General features: G+C 42.2%; 1 protein-coding gene across 9 annotated transcripts in view; it reads left to right on the top strand.

Moving 5' to 3' along the window:
* The window catches only part of ASH1L (ASH1 like histone lysine methyltransferase), a 165,228-nt gene that overhangs the window by 107,246 nt on the left and 43,174 nt on the right, over nucleotides 1-14,808 (top strand). For all 9 annotated transcript variants that reach the window (XM_007525313.3, XM_016189210.2, XM_060201588.1 and 6 more), the window contains 3 exons: nucleotides 7,615-7,688; nucleotides 12,435-12,480; nucleotides 13,011-13,119. In XM_007525313.3, the coding sequence (XP_007525375.1) occupies nucleotides 7,615-7,688; nucleotides 12,435-12,480; nucleotides 13,011-13,119 (229 nt within the window). The remainder of the gene's footprint in view (nucleotides 1-7,614; nucleotides 7,689-12,434; nucleotides 12,481-13,010; nucleotides 13,120-14,808) is intronic.

Here is a 14,808-nt window from a genome sequence, read left to right as displayed (position 1 = left end):
AGTATAGGTTTCTGTCTGCCTACCTTTCTGCCTGTCACTCTCATATGAAATTGTCATATATAATAAGCAAAACCTTTTTTTTTTTTAATTTTTTATTTAAGAAAGGATTAGTGAACAAAAGCATAAGGTAGGAGGAGTACAACTCCACACAATTCCCAACACCCAATCCCCATAACCCACCCCCTCCCATGGTAGCTTTCCCATTCTCTATCCCTCTGGGAGCATGGACCCAGGGTCGTTGAGGGTTGCAGAAGGTAGAAGGTCTGGCTTCTGTAATTGCTTCCCCGCTGAACATGGGCGTTGACTGGTCGGTCCATACCCCCAGTCTGCCTCTCTCTTTCCCTAGTAGGGTGTGACTCTGGGGAAGCTGAGCTCCAGGACACATTGGTGAGGTCTTCAATCCAGGGAAGCCTAGCCAGCATCCTGGTGGCATCTGGAACTGCAAACTCTAGTGTAGTCCTGCTTTCAGGTATATATTTTGCAGTAGTTTATGGATACGTGTGCACATAAGCTCTCTCTCACAGAAACTGGTGTATATCTAGGTTATGGGACTTTGTTAGAAAGTGAACTACCTGAGATGAAATTAGAGTGTACTATTAAAGGAAAGGTCTCACCCGAGTAATGAAGCTGAAGGGTTGTCATTCCACACGTGAAGTCTCTGGATACATTCTGAGGTGAAGCATGTTGAGGTAGCAATCGTTGCTTTGGTTAGGTTGTGATCGGCAGATGCAATGTTATTTGGTTTGGATTGGTAGATGCATACGGGAAAGTGGGCCCTATCCAAGGGTTCCAGGACTGGGGGAAGTAGGGGCTCTATAGTGAAGATGTGAGGTTCCTGCTGTCTTAGGGTTCAAAAAGACAATCAATAGTTAATATTATCATCACATTATTTGTTAATTGGGTTAACTTTGAAAAGTCCCTTTGTTATGGTTTGCTGGACAGTACCTAGTATCTTGTATATAGCTGTGCTATTGGAAGCTTCTAATCTACTTGGTCTAGGCTTTTGAGAGAGTCCGCATATCAAATACATAGCCTATATATTAAAAAGATTCAGTTTGTCTTTTGAGAAACTTTGAGACATACAGTTGATTTCCCCCTCTCATATTAATTAGCTACTGATTTATATGTCTACATTTTGCTAGGAGTGTACATAAACACCATTCCCACCACCAAAGGACTGTGACCCATCCCTCCCGCCCACTCCCACCCCCCACTGGCCCAGGAAGCTACATGCCTACCCCTCACCACTGGGTTTTTACTTTGGTGCCCTACTTACAATTTGATCAGGTCCTGCTTTTAGTTTCCCTTTCAGATCTTCTTAGTCAGCTTCTGTTGATGAGTGGGATCATCCCATACTCATCTTTATCTTGCTGACTTAGTTCACTTAACATAATTCCTTCTAGCTCTGTCCAAGATGGGTCAGAGAAGGTGGGTTCATTGTTCTTGATAGCTGCATAGTATTCCATTGTGTATATATACCACAGCTTTCTCAGCCACTCATCTGGTGTTGGGCACCTGGGTTGCTTCCAGGTTTTAGCTATTATGAATTGTGCTGCTATGAACATAGGAGTACACACCTCTTTTTGGTTGGGTGTTATGGAGTCCTTGGGGTATAACCCCAGGAGAGGAATTATTGGGTCATATGGAAGGTCCATGTCTAGCCTTCTGAGAGTTTTCCAGACTGCTCTCCACAGAGGCTGTACCAATTTACATTCCCACCAGCAATGTAAAAGGGTTCCTCTGTCCCCACATCCTCTCCAGCATTTGTTGCTGCTGTCCTTTTTGATGTATGCCATTCTTACAGGAGTGAGGTGGTATCTTAGTGTTGTCTTGATTTGCATTTCTCTGATAATCAGTGACCTAGAGCAGTTTTTCATATGTTTGTTAGCCTTTTGGATCTCCTCTGTGGTGAATGTTTTGTTCATTTCCTCTGCCCATTTTTGGATGGGGTCATTTGCTTTTTTGCGGCTAAGTATGCTGAGCTCTTTATATATTTTGGTGATTAGTTTCTTGTCTGATGTCTGGCATGTGAAGATCTTCTCCCATTCTGTGAGGGGTCTCTCTGTTTGTTTAATAGTTTCTTTGGATGTGCAGAAGCTTTTCAATTTGATGTAGTCCCATTGGTTTGTTTCTGCTTTGGTCTTCCTTGCAATTGGGTTTGATTCATCAAAGATGTCCTTGAGGTGTATGTGGGAAAGTGTTTTACCAATGTTTTCCTCTAAGTATTTGATTGTTTCTGTTCTGACATCTAGGTCTTTGATCCATTTGGAGTTGATTTTTGTTTCTGGTGAGATAAAGTGGTTCAATTTCATTCTTCTGCATGTTTCAACCCAGTTTTCCCAGCACCATTTATTGAAGAGAGCCTCCTTTTTCCATTTAATCCTTTGGGCCCCCTTATCAAAGATTAGATGCCCATAGGTGTTGGGATTTACTTCTGGGCTTTCAATTCTGTTCCACTGGTCTGTATGCCTATTTTTGTTCCAGTACCATGCTGTTTTGATGATGATGGCTTTATAATATAGTTTAAGGTCTGGGAGTGTGATGCCTCCATTTCTGTTTCTTTTCCTTAAGATGGTTTTGGCAATTCTAGGTGTTTTCAGGTTCCAGATAAATGATTATAGTGTTTGTTCTATTCTCTTAAAGAAGCCTGGTGGAACTTTGATGGGTATTGCATTAAATTTGTATATGGCTCTGGGGAGAATATTCATTTTGATGATATTTATTCTTCCAATCCATGGGAAGCATGGGATATCTTTCCATTTCTTGGTATCAGTTTCTATCTCCTTGAGTAGCGACTCATAGTTTTCAGTATACAAGTCTTTCACTTCTTTGGTCAAGCAAAACCTTTTTGAAAAAAGAAAAGTGACCCAGGAGGTGGCACAGTGGCTAGAGTGTTGGACTTAGAAGCATGAGGTCCTTGAGACTGGAGACATGACTCAAGTAGTAGAGTGTTGGGCTTGTATACCTGAGATTTCCAATTCTGTCTGCAACATTGCACTTACCAGAGTGTGCTCCAGCTTCTTTCGGTCCTGTTTATATCATATTTCATGAAACTCTTGTGTATAATCGATAACATTTTAAAATAAAAGCATGAGATCCTGATCTGCCCCTGCCCTCTTAAGTGCTCTCGCTCTCTCTCTTGCTCTCTCGCTCGCTGTCCCTCCCTCCCTCCCTCCCTCCCTCTCTAACCCCTCCCTCCCCCCCCTTTATTAATTAAAAAATAAATTGCAGGAAGCCGGGCGGTAGCGCAGCAGGTCAAGCGCATGTGGTGCAAAGCGCAAGGACCCGCTTAAGGATCCCAGTTCGAGCCCCCGGCTCCCCACCTTCAGGGGAGTGGCTTCACAGGCGGTGAAGCAGGTCTGCAGGTGTCTGTCTTTCTCTCCCCCTTCTGTCATCCCATCCTCCCTCCATTTCTCTCTGTCCTATCCAGCAATGACAACAGCAATAACAACAACAGCGATAAAACACAAGGGCAACAAAAGGGAATAAATAAATATTTTTAATTAATTAATTAATTAGTTGTAAGGGCCAGGCAGTAGTGCACCTGGTTAAGCCCTCACAGTATAGTGCGCAAGGACCTAGGTTCAAGCCCCTGGTACCCACCTAAAGGGAGAAATCTTCACAAGTGGTGAATCAGGGATGCAGGTTTCTTTCTTGTTTCTTTCCCTCTCTCTATTTCCCTCTACCCCTCTCAATTTCTCTATCCAATAATAAATAAATATTTAAAATAATAATAAATTGCAGAGCTAGCAATACACCTAAAAATAAAATACTTCAAAGCTGTGAAATGTTTTATGGACTAAAACTTCAATAGAGAAAGTATGGGGGGGGGGGGCAAGCAGTGGCACACCTGGTTAAATGCACATAGTGTGAAGCATAAGGATCCATGCAAAGATCTGGGGTCCAGCCCCGTGCTCCTACCTGAAGGTTGGTTCGCTTCACAAGTGATGAAGCATGTCTTCAGGTGTTTTATCTTTCTCTCTCTCTCCCTATCTTCCCCCCTCTCAGTTTCTCTCTGTCCTATCCAGAAAATCAAAAAAAACCATAGGCACAGTAGTTGCATAGTGCAGACACAAAGCCCCAGTGATAACCCTGGAAGCAACTGCTGCAGATCTTCTTCCTCTTCTTCCTCTCCCTCCCTGCTTCTTCCCCCCCTTCTCCTCCCCCATTTCTCTACATTCTATCAAAATAAATGAAATATTAAAAAAGAAAAGGACACAGTTACTGACCCACAAAATATAGTCTGAGAGAGTCTACTTGCAAAAATACAAAATCCAAAAATTGAAATGGTAAGGAGAAAAGGGTAGAGGAAGCCATTCCCAAAAAGCAGCAGCAAGAAAAAAAGAATATATAGGCATGAGGTCCTGATACTGATTGCTGGCATCAAATGTGCTAGAGTGAAGCTCTGTTCTTTCTCTCTCTTTTTTTTTTAAATATTTATTTATTTATTCCCTTTTGTTGCCCTGGTTGTTTTATTGTTGTTGTAATTGATGGTATCGTTAGATAGGACAGAGAGAAATTGAGAGAGGAGGGGAAGACAGGGAGAGAAAGATAGACACCTGCAGACCTGCTTCACCGCCTGTGAAGCAACTCCCCTGCAGGTGGGGAGCCGGGGGCTCAAACTGGGATCCTTATGTGGGTCCTTGTGCTTTGCGCTTAACCCACTGCGCTACTGCCTGACTCCCTCTTTTCTTTCTCTTTCTCTCAATTATAAATACAGTCACACCTTGGCATTAACTGGCTTCAAAGCTCTGCAAATTCAGTATTCAGCACATTTTGAAAAGGAAAAATACTTCAGTACTTGATATCTGCTCAGCACTCCATGGATGGTGTCTCTCCCTCTCCTCCTTTCAAAAAAACTGACTTTTTTTTTCCATTATACAGATTACAAGGGAAATTAAGTTTTACAAGAAAATTGAGTATTCTAGCACTTTAAGAACAGAAGGGTAGGAGATGGTGTGTGTGTGTGTGGGGGGGGTGCACCTGGTTGAGCATAGTCATTGCCATGTACAGGACCCAGGTTCAAGCCCCTGGTCTCTACATACACAAGAGAAACTTCAGTGGTGATGCAGTCTTTATTGTTTTTTTGGTTTTTTTTTTTTTAAGGTGGAAGGTCTGGCTTCTGTAGTGGCTTCTCTGATAGACATAGGTATTGGCAGGTCGATGCATACTCCCAGTCTGTTTCTTCTTTTTTTTTAATATTTATTTATTCCCTTTTGTTGCCCTTGTTGTTTATTGTTGTTGTTTTTGATAGTGTTATTGTTGGATTGGACAGAGAGAAATGGAGAGAGGGGGAGAGAAAGACACCTGCAGACCTATCTTCACCGCCTGTGAAGCGACTCCCCTGCAGGTGGAGATGGGGAGCCTGGGGCTCGAACCGGGATCCTTCCGCCGGTCCTTGCGCTTTACGTCACCTGCCCTTAACCCACTGTGCTACACGGACTCCCGACGCAGTCTTTCTTTCTCCTTTCCTTCTTTATCTCCCCCTTCCATCTCAATTTCTCTGACTCTCCAATAAAAACAATAGAGAATAAAGAATATAGAAGGGTAAAGTAAGGAAATTAGTGAATAGGCCTTTTTGAAGGTATAATTGGAAGCTTTAAAAGCTTGTGGTTTTCTAATATATCAGAAAAAAGCCAGATCATAAAATTTCATATAAATACTGGTGGTACTTAAATTCAGCATACCTATTTTAGAAGACATTGCTCACCTCTGGTTTATGATGGTGCTGGGGATTAAAGCTAGGAGCCTCAGTCATACATAAGCATTATGTTATCTCCCCAGCTTATATACTTTTTACTGTCGGTCTTAGATTTGATACAATAATGAAGGATCACAGATCTGTTAATTTTGCTTCATAATGATGTATATATTTTTCATAGGGAATTTGTTAATGTTTTATAATAACTACTATTAAAATACATCTACACATGGGATATGGTTGAAAAGAATAGCTAAAATTAAAAAAATAAATAGAGAGGGAGTCAGGCAGTAGAGCAGCAGTGCTATTAAGTGCACGTGGGGCAAAGTGCAAGAACCTACGTACCAGCTCCCCACCTACAGGAGAGTGGCTTCACAGGCGGTGAAGCAGGTCTGCAGGTATCTGTCTTCTCTCCATTTCTCTCTGTCCTACCTAGCAACGATGACATCAATAACAACTATAACAAAAAAACAACAAGGCCAACAAAGGGGAAAGTAGATATTTTTAAGAAGTCTAAAATAATAATAATAATAAAATTGGGAAAATCCAGAAAATTAACACTTTAGTGGCTAGGTGGTGGTGTTTTCCTCATAGAACACCCCCATTATCGTGCACAAGGACCTGGGCTCAAGCCCCCCATCCTCACCTACAGGAAGGTAGCTTTACCAGTGGTGAGGCAGTGCTATAGGTGCCCCTCTCTCTCTCTTTTTATCTTTATTTATCGGATAGAGACAGCTAGAAATTGAGATGGTAGAGGGAAAGAGAGAGGGAGCGGGAGAGAGACGCTTGCAACGCAGCTTCAACCGCTTGTGAAGCTTCCCCTACTGGTGGGGACTACGAATTCGAACCTGGGTCCGTGTGCCACCTCCTGCCCTTTGGTGTCTCTCCCTCTTGATCTTCCCCACCCCTCTCAATTTCTCTCTGTCCTATCAAATAAAGAAAAAGAATTAAGAATTTAATCTTTCTCTAATAAATATGGGTTAGATCTTGTGGCTGTTTGACCCTTTCTATAAATGTCATTTATTATTTATTTATTTCGATAGAGACAGAAATTGAGAGGGGGGAAGGAGAGAGATATCTGGAGGGGCCGGGTGGTGGCACACCGGTTGAGCACACCTGTTAAAATGTGCAAGGAACCAGGTTCAAGCCTCCAGTCCCCATTTGCATGGGGAAAGCTTTGCAAGTGGTGAAGGAGGGTTGCAGGTGATTCTCTGTCTCTCTCCCTCTCACCCCCCTCCTTGTCAATTTCTGGCTTCCTCTATCCAATAAATAAAGATAATAATTTTTTTAAATATTTTATTTTATTTTTGAGAGAAATGCAGAGAGAGAAACACCAGAGCACTGCTCAGCTCTGGCTTATGGTGGTGCAGGGGATTGAACCTGGGATTTTGGAGCCTCAGGCATGAGAGTCTGTTTGCATAACCATTATGCTGTCTCCCACCAAAAAAATTTTTGAAAGAAAAAAAAAAGACATCTGCAGCACTGCCTCTCATAACTAGTGAAGCTTCCCATTTGCAAGTGGAGACCTGGGACTTGAACCTGGGTCTTTTTTTTATTATTATTAGTCCCTTTTGTTGCCCTTGTTGTTTTATTGTTGTAGTTATTATTGTTGTCGTCGTTGTTGGATAGGACAGAGAGACATGGAGAGGAGGGGAAGACAGGAGGAGAGAAAGACGCCTGCAGACCTGCTTCACCGCTTGTGAAGCGACTCCCCTGCTGGTGGGGGGCTGGGGGGCATCCTTATGCCAGTCCTTGTGCTTTGTGCCACCCGTGCGTGCCTAACCCGTTGCGCTACAGCCCGACTCCCTTGAACCTGGGTCTTATGTGCATTATAATATGTGCACTCTGTGTGCACCACCACGTGGTCCCTCTTTGAAGAAATACTGAAATTGTGATTTTTTTGTTTGTTTCAGGAAAATATCTCAGACAAAAGAGAATTGACTTCCAGCTTCCTTATGATATCCTTTGGCAGTGGAAGCATAATCAGGTAAAAGGAGCAAGTCTTATTAGGATTTAAGTGCTAATGTTGGTGGGGTAGACTCAAGTCTTTTTTTCTGCCTTTTTGTTACACTCTTATTTTAGTAAGCATAGAAAAGTGTCCCTGTGAAGGTTAGAGACTTAAGAAAAATGAATTCACATCCATATTTAATGTGACCTTAGTAGTAGATCCCTACATCTCCATACAACCTTATGTTATTTTAGACTTTTATTTTGGTAGCTAAGGTTTTATGCTGTTAAGAATCCTATTTGATGCAAGTCTCAGGAGAATTCAGATGTATTGCAGCACTAAGAAATGTCTGCCTTTTTTGTTGTTGTTGACTTCTTCATTTAGGACTTTATTCTTCACAAGCAGTAGAAATTCTACCAAAGGAACTAGGGAAAATGTTTAGCACTCTTGTACTTTTATAAGATCTTTAAACATACCTGAAACTAAAATATAGGATTTTTTTTTTCCTCTCTTGCTTCCCTAGTTGAAACATTTTCCCCAATAATTTTCATATTAAGATATAGTCCCCTGGTCCCAGGTTGAGCATTTGGGAAATAGATGTACTACAAATAATATTCCTGAATATTTCCAAAATGCCACCAAAGTATATCCAGAAAGCCAGAAACAATGGGTGTTTCCTTCTTATGCCTTCTTACTCCCTTTTCTAGAAGCCTGTCCAGAATTTGGAGAGGATTCGTATGTTAGATACTTATCTCAGAGATCATGACTGTAAAGTGCTTTGACTTCCACTGAGGAATGATGGTACATTTTACCATATATATACACACACTATACCCATACCTTTATTACTACTATTTTAGTGAAATCTAACTTAGACCAAGGTGCTGTTTTAATACTGTTAGGTATGCTAAAACTCTGCCAATTATCTGTCTCCTAGTATAATCTTTTCTTTTTTCTGATGTAATCTATTTTTTTTATAATGTCAAGTTTTTATTTCACTTAATAGTATAGTCCTTTGTTACTGAAAAATTGCGAATGACTACCACATATGTATGGGTGTGTTATATGTATGCTAGTCATAGACATGAACAAATGCTGTTATTCAAATACTCATCTATATATAATAGTTCTAATTTTTTTAAATTTTTTTTGTTTATTGTTTTCCCTTTTATTGACCCTTTTTATTGTTGTTGTAGTTATTGATGTCATCGTTGTTAGATTGGACAGAGAGAAATGGAGAGAGACGGGAAAGACAGAGAGGGGGAGAGAAAGACCTGCTTCACTGCCTGTGAAGCAACTTCTCTACAGGTAGGGAGCCGGGGGCTCGAACTGGGATCCTTACGCTGGTCCTTGTGCTTTGCGCCATGTGTGCTTAACCCGCTGCGCTACCTACCACCCAACTCCCTAATTAGTATTATTATTTTTTTGAAATGGTCTAAACATTATTATAGTAACCTGGAGTTGCAGCTGAAGAAGAGTACAGACCTTCAAGACCAACAATGTAGTGTACCTGCTTGCCATGTGCTTGACCCAGATTTGAGCCCAGCTCGCACCATACTAAAAGTTTTGTTGCTATAATGTCTCTCTGGAAAAGTCAGCTCACTGGTGAAACACTTGCAGCAACAAAAGCAAAAAACTGCAAGAGTGGGTGGAGGGAACGTAGCATAATGGTTATGCAAAGATATTCTAATGCCTGAGGCTCCAAAGTCCCAGGTTCAATCTCCCGCACCACCAATAAGCCAGAGCTGAGCAGTGCTCTGGAAGGAAGGAAGAATAGTGGTCCGCTGACGCAGAGGATAAAGCATCGGACTCTCAGGCATAAGGTCCTAAGTTCAATCCCCGGCAGCACATGTACCAGAGTGATGTCTAGTTCTTTCTCCTATGTTTCTCATTAATAAATAAATGAAATCGGGGGTCGGGCGGTGGCGCAGTGGGTTAAGCGCACATGGCGCAAAGCGCAGGGACCGGCGTAAGGATCCCGGTTCGAGCCCCCGGCTCCTCACCTGCAGTGGAGCCGCTTCACAGGCGGTGAAGCAGGTCTGCAGGTGTCTATCTTTCTCTCCCCCTCTCTCTCTGTCTTCCCCTCCTCTCTCCATTTCTTTCTGTCCTATCCAACAACAAAGCAACGTCAACAATGGCAATAATAACCACAACGAGGCTGCAACAACTAGGGCAACAGAAAAGGGGGAAAAATGGCCTCCAGGAGCGGTGGATTCATGGTGCAGGCACCGAGCCCAGCAATAACCCTGGAGGGAAATAAATAAATAAATAAATAAATAAATAAATAAAATATTTTTTAAAAAAAGAAAGAATAGTCTATTTAAAAAAAAAAAAGACTGCAAAAGTTGCAAGTGTAAGGTCCTGAGTTTGAACCTGGCACCAACATTTCTTTTTCTTTCATTTATTGGATAGAGATAGAAAAATCTAGAAGGGAGTCAGGTGGTAGCGCAGCAGGTTAAGCGCACGTGGCACGAAGCGCAGGGACCTGCATAAGGATCCCGGTTGGAGCCCCCGGCTCCCCACCTGCAGGGGAGTCGCTTCACAATCGGTGAAGCAGGTCTGCAGGTGTCTATCTTTCTCTCCCCCTCTCTGTCTTCCCCTCTCTCCACTTCTCTCTGTCCTATCTAACATCGACGACAACAATAAAGACAACAAGGGCAACAAAAGGGAAAATAAAATTAAAAAAAAAATTTTTTTTAAAGAAAAATCTAGAGGAGAGGAGGTGATAGAGAAGGAAAGAGAAAGAAAGTAGCACTGCTTCACCTCTTGTGAAGCTTTCCCCTATAGGTGGGGTCTGAGAGCTTGAACCTGGGTCGTTGCTCATGGTAACCTGTACATTTTACTAGGTGTGCCACTACCCAGCCCCATTCCGTATTCTAATAGATCGTTTTATTTTTATGGATGTTGATTTTTTTATTATTATTTATTTCCCCTTTTGTTGCCCTTCTTGTTTTATTGTTGTAGTTATTACTGATATCTCATTGAACTACACACACACACACACACACACACACATATATTTTTTTACCAGAGCACTGCCCCACTCTGGCTTATGGTGGTGTGTGGTATATGGGATTGAGCCTGGGACATTGGAGCCTCAGGCATGAGAGTCTGTTTGCAAAACCATTATGCTGTCTCCCCCACCCTGATAAATTTACTATAATGATTTTTTTTTTAATTCCCACTAGGGTTATCATTGGGGCCCACCACTCCTGGCCATCTTCCCCCCCCCCTTTCTTTATTTGATAAAACAGAAAAATTGAGAGATGAGGAAGACATAGGGAGAAAGATGCCTGCAATACTTGTTTTACCACTTGTGAAGCTTCCCCAGCTGATGGAGAACAGGGGCTTGAGTTCTTGCACATGGTAATGTACGCCTAAACTGGCTATACTACTGCCCAGCCCTCTCTAATGGGTTTTTTTTTTTTTTAGAAATTATTTATTTATTGGATAGAGACAGGAATTGAGAGGGGGAGAGGAGGGAAATATAGAGACACCTGCAGCTCTACTTCCCCACTCGTGGATAGAGACAGAGAAATTGAGAGGGGAGGGGGAGACAGGGAGAGAGACAGAGAGGCACCTGCGGCCCTACTTCACTGTTTGTGGAGCTTTCCTTGGCCCCCCACTAGTGAAGGTTTTCCCATGCAGGTGGGGACCAGGGGCTTGAACCGTGTCCTTGCTCACTATAGTGTGTGCATTTAAGCAGGTGTGCTACCGCCTGATCCTTTTTTTTTCTTTTTTTATTTATTTAACATTTTAATCTTCATTTATTTATTGGATGCAGATAGCTAGAAATCAAGAGGGGGGTGATAAAGAAGGAGAGAGACAGAGAGACACCTGCAACACTGCTTCACCACTTGCAAAGCTTCCCCCTGCAATTGGGGACTAGGGGCTTGAACCCGCGTCCTTATGCACTGTAATATGTGTGCTCAACCATGTGTGCTACCACCTTGCCCCATAATGAATTTTAAAAAATTTTTATTGTCTTTATTTATTTGATAGAGACAGCCAGTAAAAGCGGAGAGAAAATATAGGGAGGGAAAGAGACAGAGAGACACCTACAGCACTACTTCGCCATTTGTGAAGCTTTCCCCCTGTAGATGAGGACCAGGGGCTTTAATCTGGGTCCTTGCACATTGTAGCGTGTACTCAATCAGGTGCACCACCACCCGGCCCCTATAATGAATTTATTGTAAAATAAGAACTCCATTTTTTCGTCCTTGCTTTCTCCTTTATCCCCTAAGTTATCTTAATTAGAATGTGATTTTTTTTCTATCTTGGGCATTTTATTAAGATAAAATTTAAGATGTGAAATAACATTTGCTACGATACCCACTACCCACACTGAAAAAGCCACAGGTTAGTGGTGTGTGTGTGTGTGTCCGTGTGTGTCCATCCATCCGTCCACATAGGCCATCTAAAGAAGCCCTTTGTAAGTTTTCCTTACTTTTCATAGGACCATAATCTTCATCTATCCAAATGAATTAGTTTGTTCTGCACTGTGATTTTTATTTAATCCAATAACATGTTCGATAAGTCAGTACATTTTAAGGGTTTCTTATGTTGAATCTTGTTTTCTCTTACCCTGATCTTCTAGTAAACTACCTTATACTTCAGGATATTACACCACAGGTTTCCCTTATATGTAGACAACCCAGAAAGTCTGGCAGATATTTCCATTTTAACACAGCACATGGATAATCTGCTGTATTTTTAGTTATTGATGCTGCTGTCTAGTATTTGAGCTTAGATGCTATAACAAGGTTTTTCTTTTTCTTCTTCTAGCTATACAAAAAGCCAGATGTCCCACTATATAAAAAAATCCGTTCAAGTGAGTAATTTCAGAACTTTTTTTTTTCCTTCTACCATGCCATCAGTGTTCTTCACTGGGCAGTAGCACAGCAGGTTAAGCGCATGTGGTACGTAGCACAAGAACCCAAGCAAAGATCCTGGTGCGAGCCCCCGGCTCCCTACCTGTGGGGGGGGGGGGTCGCTTCACAAGCAGGTCTGCAGGTGTCTTATCTTTCTCTCCTCTCTTGATTTCTCTCTGTCCTATCCAACAACAACAAGGGCAACAAAGTCAGAAATGCCTCCAGGAGCAGTGGATTTGTAGTGCATGCACCAAGCCCCTGCGATAACCCTGGAAGCAGAAAAAAAGAAAATTATAGTATAGTGGTCTGGGAGGTAGCACAGTGGATAAAACATTGAACTCTGAGGCATGAGGTCCTGAGTTCAGTCCCTAGCAGTACGTGTACCAGTTATATCTGGTTCTTCTGTCTTTCTCATGAAAATCTCCTTAAAACTACAGGGGAAAAAGTATTCATTATTGTCCTAAATTACTCTTCTCTGTCTTCTCCTAAGATGTGTATGTTGATGTCAAACCCCTTTCTGGCTATGAGGCAACCACCTGTAACTGTAAGAAGCCAGATGACGACATTAGGAAGGGTTGCATGGATGACTGCCTCAACAGGTACTGTAATCAACCACTTCTGCAAAAAACATAGGCTTTAAAAATCACAGAATACTTCATTTGAAAGGAAAAGTTAAATGGACTCTTGATTTCTCCTCAGATAGTTGCACAGTAGTAACAGATGGAGAGGTGGGTCATTGGATATAATACATTCTTTGTATAAGTGAGACCCTGGGTTCATCCCCAAATACCTCATATGACAGGTGTGGTGCTATGGTGTCTCTATTATAAAAATAAGATAGCTACCTGAAAGGTGGAGCAGTGGGTAAAGTGTTGGACTGTGAAGCATGAGCTCCCAAGTTCAACCCCCCAACATCACATATGCCAGAGTGATGCTCTGGTTCCCTGTCTCTTCGCCTTTTCTCCTTCTGTCTCTCTCTCATTGATAAATCATGAAGTCCCAAGTCCAGTTCCTTTTTTTTTTTTCTTTTCTTATTTATTTGATGGGAGCAGAGAGGAGGGGGGAGCTAGAGAGGCAGAGATGGTGCTCTAGGAGGTGGCGTAGTGGATAAAGCATTGGCCTTTCAATCATGAGGTCCTGAGTTCAGTCCCCAGCAGCACATGTACTAGAGTGATACCTGGTTTTTATTCTCTCTCTCTCTCCTTTCTTTCTCATTAGAGGGAGAGACACAAAGAGACAACTGCAGCCCTTCTTCACTATTTGTGAAGTTTTCCCCTTACAGGACTGGGGGCTTGAACCCAGGTCCTTGCACATTGTAATGTGTGCTCAACCAGGTGTACCACCACCCAGCCCCCTAAGTTCAGTTCCTGGTATCACATAAACCATAGTGATACTCTGGTTACCTTTTGCTCACTGTCTCATTAATATATAAATCTTGTGGTCCGGGAGGTGCAGTGGATAAAGCACTGGACTCTCAAGTGTGAGATCCTGAGTTCAATCCCCGGCAGCACATGTGCCAGAGTGATGTCTGGTTCTTTCTCTCTCTCCTATCTTTCTCATTAATAAATAAATTAAATCTTAAAAAAAAAAAAATATATATATATATATATATCTTTATATTTTTTCCTTGCCTTCAGGGTCAGGTACCTAGCCCCCCAAAATAACCCTGGTGGGAATTTTTAAAAAAATGTGTGTGTTAAAAAGTTTACAGTAGTAAATTTTGTGTCTCTTAATACATTTAAAACAAAAATCTGGGGGCCAGGTCGTGGTGCACCTGGTTGAGCGCACATGTCACGATTTGGAAGGACCTGGGCTCAACCCACCAACCCCACCTTCAAGGGGAAAGCTTTGCAAGTTGTGAAGCAGGGCTGCAGGTGTCTTTCTTCCTCTCTAGCAACCCCCTCCCTCTTGGTTTCTAGTTGTCTCTATCCATTAAATGAAGATAATTTTTTTAAAAATTTGCAGCTGAGGAGGGAGTCGGCGGTAGCACAGCGGGTTAAGTGCACGTGGTGCAAAGCACAAGGACTGGCATAAGGATCCCAGTTCGAGCCCCCCGGCTCCCCACTTGCAGGGGAGTCGCTTCATAGGCGGTGAAGCAGGTCTGCAGGTGTCTCTCTCTTCCCCCTCTGTCTTCCCTGCCTCTTTCCGTTTCTCTCTGTCCTATCTAGCAACGACATCAATAACAACAACAATAATTACAACAATAAAAAACAAGAGCAACAAAAGGGAAAATAAATATTTTTTAAAAATTTGCAGCTTAGGAGATTGCTCAGTGGTAGAGCACAATA

Source organism: Erinaceus europaeus, chromosome 11 (assembly GCF_950295315.1).
Source record: "Erinaceus europaeus chromosome 11, mEriEur2.1, whole genome shotgun sequence".
NCBI classification, from domain to species: Eukaryota; Metazoa; Chordata; class Mammalia; order Eulipotyphla; family Erinaceidae; genus Erinaceus; species Erinaceus europaeus.
Note: the sequence above shows the minus strand (reverse complement) of the source record. Positions and strands in the feature narration are given on the sequence as shown.